The 6,946-nt window shown below is 38.7% G+C and overlaps 1 protein-coding gene across 1 annotated transcript in view; it reads right to left on the reverse strand.

Moving 5' to 3' along the window:
- Positions 1 to 3,057, reverse strand: part of PRTFDC1 (phosphoribosyl transferase domain containing 1) — a gene marked incomplete at its 5' end in the record, with an annotated part of 41,974 nt that extends 38,917 nt beyond the window's left edge. Inside the window, 2 exons of the mRNA XM_010176875.1 lie at positions 77 to 260; positions 2,951 to 3,057. Of these exons, the coding sequence (XP_010175177.1) occupies positions 77 to 260; positions 2,951 to 3,057 (291 nt within the window). The remainder of the gene's footprint in view (positions 1 to 76; positions 261 to 2,950) is intronic.
- Positions 3,058 to 6,946: the final 3,889 nt, after the last annotated feature.

The following is a 6,946-nucleotide window of genomic DNA, read 5'->3' on the forward strand; positions in this document are numbered from 1 at the left end:
AATTTCCTATTTACAAAAGTCCACTACTTATTATGAACATACAACCAGTATCTACATAAATAAGTTGTTGACTTACGTGGTAACTTTTCAGTCTAACAAAATCGACTTTCATGGAGATGAACCTTTCTGAATTTCTGCTGAGATTTTTAATGTGCTCCACAAGGTCAGCACAGAACTTGTAGCCACCTTTGAGGACACAGAGTACCACAATATCATTGTCGCCAATGTCTTGCATAATATCTTTGGCCAATCGTTCTGTCCTGGGGCAAAAAAATTAAGGATAAAACAATATTAGATATAGATTCTCTAAGTTCATATACCACGAATCACATGCATTATGGTGAGTATACAGCTCGACTGACTGTTTAAGTGTCTTGACTTGACTGGGTTTGGCTCAAGTTCACAGTAGGCAGATATAGAGTAAGGGATGCAAGATGCGAGCATGCGAATCAAAGTGGTTAACAGTGGTTAACCTTAAACGCATAAATTCCCCTGTTAAAAGAATAGGGTGTAACACATCTCAGTATATGTTGAATTCATAAGCATTTCAGAGACTTTGGAGTAAAGAATGCAACTTAGCCTTCAGTTTTACCTCACAGGAAACATCAATATAAAATCAATCCCCTAACTTGTTATGCTAGTTACTATGAGAGAACAATAAATTATATGAAAGATAGGGAAGAGGATTATTAGAAATATTTCACACTGATAGGCTTTGAAAGACATTACCCCTACTATTTTAATAAAAATATACACAAATACTATAAAGAAATACAGCCTCAATCAAAATTTGATAAGGAGTGTACCTTATCACTATTTCACACAGCAAAAAAGAGTGAAAGAGCTTAAGTAACTTGTTCAAGGTCACACACATGAGAATAATCAAGGTTATGCTCCAGTGAACCCAGAATTGCAGGGTTCCCATATCTATCTTCTCTTCTGCATTGCAAACAAAATGTAGCAGATCATTGAAACCAAAAGACACACAATTCTGCCATACAATAGTACATAAACTTTCAAGATAAAAACAATAAACATGAATGCTTATCTTAAGTAGTTTTGTTTTCTAAAGAACAAGGTAGATGGCATTTCTAGCCCTAAATCAGGGTACCAGGTCATTTCTAGATGTAAAGCAGGTATCAACAGAAAACTGAACAATGTCATTTGATGTTTTGAGGAAAAACAGTTCAGTGCATTATTTTCTGTAAACAATTTCGCTGGGAAGTTCTTTGACAGTTCTCTGAATTAGATCAGTAGTTTCAATGAGAGTGGACTTCTTGACAGGATGCAATTCACTAAATAGTCCTGTAATTTATCATATGTCTTTCATGATTACTTTTTTTTTCTTTACCCACTGTAATTTGGGAATCCATTTGCCACTATATAAATACACTGGACTTTAGTGAAATCATATATGTGCATGTAACAGAGAAGAATAAGCTCTAAATTGAATATAATATATAAGTTATGAGCAAAAGCTGTCACTTCATTTTCACATCTTCATATTTCTAATGCTCAAGTAAATTACATATAGCATCAATTAGTATTTTTTAGATTTGAAAAATAGAAGGTATCATTAGATCATCTTGTCTGACCTCAAATATACAGTTTCTTTTCTGATGTAAAAATGAAGTTTAGTAAAAGACTTTCACTTCCTTCACTGAAGATTAGTAAAATAGTCTTTTAACATCTTTTATCAAGTCTGAGAATAATGGGGAAATCCTCTCATTAAGAATAAACATTTCCCTGGTGATTTTCATTTTTTTTGTATTCTTCCTCAAATTGCTTGAGGAGACGGAATTTCCAAAAATTCCAAAGACCACTTTGTATTTTAAAAGAGTATGAACTCCAGCACAGACAAAAATGTACTAATTTCAATTTCTAAATAAAAGCATAGCAGTTTTTTAACATATATTTAACTGCTATCAAAGGACAAGAGAATTTTCTCAAGTGCTGAGCTTCTTCCTACATGAAAATTTTGCATCACACACAATATATTCAGTTCTGCATCCTTTTCCATTAAGCAGAATCAGTCTTTTCTGCTGGACTAAGAAAAAACAGTGGAGTTCATTCTGCTGGAGTACAAAACAACAATGGAGTTCAATGCTTACTTCAAACAAATTTATACTGAATTCTATGAGAACTGCAGTTGTAAAATATTTATTTAAAAAAGAGGAATTAAAAATCAGTTGATTCTAACCAAAAGAGATTAAAAATTCAACACAATGGTAACTGAAAAGGTAATGAAAGAAAGCTTGTGTTTAAAAAGAAATACAGGAATCATAACTCTTCCTTATGATGGATGTTTACAATCTTCTTTCAAGGAGTTCCAACAATTTCAGTACTTGCAGTCAGCTGTTTAAACGTGGTAGGTAGAAAGCTGCAGGCTGAAAACGTCCCATGAAATTCCACTCAGATATGCCCAATAAATACACTGTTGAATGCTACCATTTCCATTTTGTAACCTTTCCATAAGATTTTTAACAGCACATCAAAATAGTAACTGAGCATGAACAGTGAGCTTTTTGTATTAAAAACACAGGATGGTTATAGTGCAAGTGGGACATTCAAGTATAACTATATACAAAGCTTTGTACTTGCCCCTTCACCTTCAGTTCAGCTGTCTTGTAATTTACATTCCAGTGCCAATTCCACTATATGATCACACTCACCTTTTTGTGGGACCCCTGTCTCATTCAATGCTCAAATCAGAAATTAGGTGAAAGAAATTAGAGAGGTAGTTGCAAAGGCAACTACAAGTCTAGTATTTCCTAACCTTCAAGCATTTTTTTTTTACTTTCCAAGTTAAATAAATAAAAGTATTTTTATAATTGCTAATGTAATATTTTAGGACAAATGTTATATACACACTATCTGTGTATGACAGCCTTTATAATAAAGAATACTACTGACCAAAGAATTGATTTAGTAACATTCAAGCTACACATACCTGTCAACAATAATGCCATGAGGTATGAGCACATATTCCAGATCTCCGTAGTAGTGCTGAGGATAAGTGAACAAATCCAGACTGTATCCGGGCCAATTGTCTGAAATCTGAATATCAAATAGTACTGTTAAGAATACTTCATGGTGTTTGACAACAGGTAACTGATATAAAATCAGTGTTCCAGTACACTCTTACTGTCTGAATCAATTGTATGAATTACTCTCTTCCAATTATAATTTACTATTTCACTTTTCTTATTAATTATTTTGCTCGTCACTATGTCTCAATAAAATGCTACAGTTTTTTTCCCCACAGAACGTGGGAAATTTCACCTGAAATTACAAACAACTGGATAGAAAGGGGAAATATTTAATACTAAACTAGTGGCAAGGCAAAGTTTCTTACTACTTTCAAACTTGAAATGCAGATCTCTTCAATGGGAGATTCAGACAGTGTGATTAAAAGTCATAAAATCATACATTAAAACTGTACATTTCTGGTTTAGAGGTATTTTAAAGTCGCACATAAATATATATTCTACAGATGAAACAGGACAGAGGGAGAATAAATTATGTGGTTCATGGACGGTATCTGTACAAATCAGTGGAAGATTCTACTTCTTGCCAAAGTTCAGGTTCTTAAATTAGATAAGAATAATCACAGAATCACAGAATGGTTTGGGTTGGAAGGGACCTTGAAGATCATCTAGTTCAAACCCCCCTGCCATCAGCAGGGACACCTTCCACTAGACCAGGTTGCTCAAAGCCTCATCCAACTTGGCCTTGAACACTTCCAGGGAGGGGGCATCCACAGCTCCTCTGGGCAACCTGTTCCAGTGTCTCAGCACCCTCACAGTGGAGAATTTCTCCCTAATATCTAATCTAAACCTACTCTCTCTCAGCTTAAAGCCATTTCCCCTTTTTCTGTCACTACCTGCCTTTGTAAAAAGTCCCTCCCCAGCTTTCTTGTAGGCACTTCAGGTACTGGAAGGCCACTGTAAGGTCTCTCCTAAGCCTTCTCTTTTCCAGTTGGGGCTGAAGAGCCCCAACTCTCTCAGCCTGCCCTCACAGCAGGGGTGCTCCAGTCCCTTGATCATCCTGGTGGCCTCCTCTGCACTTGCTCCAGTAAGTCGATGTCCTCCTTATTTTGGGGGCCCCAGCTCCACATGGGGCCTTACGAGAGCGGAGTAGAAGGGGAGAATCACCTCCCTCGACCTGCTGGCCACGCTTCTCTTGATGTAACCCGGGATACGGTTGGCCTTCTGGTCTGCGAGCATGTACTGCCAGCTCACTCGAGCTTCTTGTCCACCACACCCCCAAGACCTTCTCCTCAGGGCTGCTCTCGATCCATTCTCTGCCCAGCCTGTATCTGTGCTTGGGATTGCCCTGACCCAGCTGCAAGACCTTGCATTTGGCCTTGTTGAACTTCATGAGGTTTGTGTGGGCCCACCTCTCAAGCCTGTCAAGGTCCCTCTGGATGGCATCCCGTCCCTCCAGCATCTCAAAAATGTCTAGGTTAACACAACATATTTGATGTTGAACTGTTCCTCCACATCTAGTCTTCCTGAACTTAGGCACAGCCCACCCTCATGCTGTACTGAAACAGTGTTCTGCCTCATGGATTTTTGTTTGGTTGAGATTTTTTTGTATATTCATTGACAGCTACAGCCACCTCAACTGTGGTGTTTTCTGAACTCTGACCAACAGTTTCTGTATCAAAAAAGTCATTGTAACAAAGTTATTTGTTGGTAACTACTACTGAACATTTGTCCATAAAGAGCATGACTGGAAGATCACTGGGATCAATGAAAGCCTTTCCCCTGACTTGCACAAGCCTTGAAACTACACAAAAGAAAAAGTTAGTTATGTTCCTCATTTCCATAGAAACAGGAGATTATAAATATCCTCCTTGGTGAGGTTTTTAATTAGAAGCAAATCTTGCTCCAAAACAACTGTTGTAGAACAGCTGGGAAGCCTATCTTCCTATCTTCATTTTCAGTACACAGGGGTGCATGACACTTTAAATATTTTGTAGCAATGAACTGCCTGGCATGGTTTTGTTCAAAAGCATTTTAGCATAAAATTAAACAATTTCAGATAGTGCTTTAAATTGCATAAATACTATAAACACCCACAAAGAACCCTTGTCAGTATTGCTTACTTATGCATTCTTGGCGAATTGCATGTTTTTAGTGTGATGCAGAAGATCAAAGTAAATGGATGGAAACTGCTTCAGAATTCATACAAACCAACAACTTTTACTTAGGTTACAGTAAGTCCTTTGGGAAACAGGATCAGGATTAAATTTTGATTCTGCTATCTGTCCTTCTGGTTCTCTTGAACAAAAGAACATAAACTGCATCACTTTGCAGTCACCATCAATTACAAGTGCTTACTGGCATGTGATAAGATTAAACTCATATGCACTTTCTAATTAGTTATTTTTCTAATACAAGAAGACTAGTTCATATTCTTCTTTCTTTTAAACAGGCAATTCCCAACAATAAAACTTAGAAATTCTCATTTACTCTAAAGCTATTCACAGTGTTATGCTATAGGACAGTTTTCAAGTAACTGTAAATTTTTATGAGTATTTGGCTTGTGAATTTTATATTAAAAAGTGAAATTATCCTTAGTTTAATAGCTAAGCATTAAAAAATATCAGCCCCAAATTAAACTCAACTTCTATTTACTTTTGGCTTTAGCCCTTGAAAACATGAAGGAAATATTTGTGATTGTTTCAATAAAAAGACAGTATTCAAATGGATAAATATACACTAAATCTATTGGTACACAAGGGCGTAAAAAAAATCCTATAGAAAGAGCTATTTTTAAAGTTCAGGCTTGGCATGTTCAAGCAGCTCATCCAAAATTCCTCAGCAGGTCTTCAGAAAGTTGATGTGAACGTATACAAAAAGGAATACAAATACATGACAATAACCAAAAGCATTCCCTTGTGGCATAAGAGAGAAGCTGGGGACGTTCAATCGCACCACCTTTGGAAGAACATGGCTAGTTTTGCTGCCCTGGTAAAGTGGGTACATGCAAGGTTTGAGCACAATACTCATTTCAAAGCAGGAATCATCTGGATCCTGCTTTGGTAGAAAATAAAGGAGTGAGCATCAAGCAAAGTCTGGCTTTTGCAAACCTAAATCATATTGCACTGGCCTTCCTTTGGGTTTTGAGGGGTTGGTGAGTGCACGCACACATTTCTGTGGAGCAAGCAGAAGAAATGAAACTAGTACAGCAGAACATGGTTATGAGCATTCACCCCCTCCCTTGCAAAATCCTCATGTTGTTTTGGCACTGAACGGTCACCCACTTTAAAAATGTCATTAATAAATGACACACAGGTGTCAGGAAAGGCAGTGGATGCATGGTGGTTCCATGCAGGGCATCATCTTTGGAAGGGGGGTGGAGGGGATGTTGGTGGGGACAGGGTGTAACCCCATCCTACACAGAGCCCTCAGCTCTGGGCCACCGTCTGGGTGGCTTTTTTGCAACTTGGTTAAAATCCCAATGCCACAATAAAATAAGAGCATACCTAAGGTGGTGGCAGTGACGGTATTTGCTTGACAGGAGAATCTGGTTTGTCTCTCAGAACAAGGAGCATATTTGTTCATTTTTGCATGATTTATTCAGCCCCACAGGAACTCAAAACTCCCTGCCAAAGTTCAGGCTTTTTCCCACCGCAGCAGAACGAGGAGCAGCCCAGCAGCGTGCTTTTACAGCGCTCCCAGATCCTCAGAGGCCTCTAAGCATTTCGGTGGGAGCTGGACACGTCAGGATCCCAGGGGATCCCGATCTCAGTTACTCAAGCAGCCTGGTGAAACGCACGGCCACGGCCACAGCCAAGGCCACCCGGTCACAGCCAAGGCCACCCGGTCACAGCCAGGGCCAGAGCCACGGCTGCTGCTCGGGATAACTCAGGGCTGTATTTCCACGGTGGCAGTCAAGAGCGCAGTGAAGCCTGGGGAGCCGGCCGGCCTGCCTGCCT

This window comes from Antrostomus carolinensis, unplaced genomic scaffold (assembly GCF_000700745.2).
Source record: "Antrostomus carolinensis isolate BGI_N321 unplaced genomic scaffold, ASM70074v2 scaffold18101, whole genome shotgun sequence".
NCBI classification, from domain to species: Eukaryota; Metazoa; Chordata; class Aves; order Caprimulgiformes; family Caprimulgidae; genus Antrostomus; species Antrostomus carolinensis.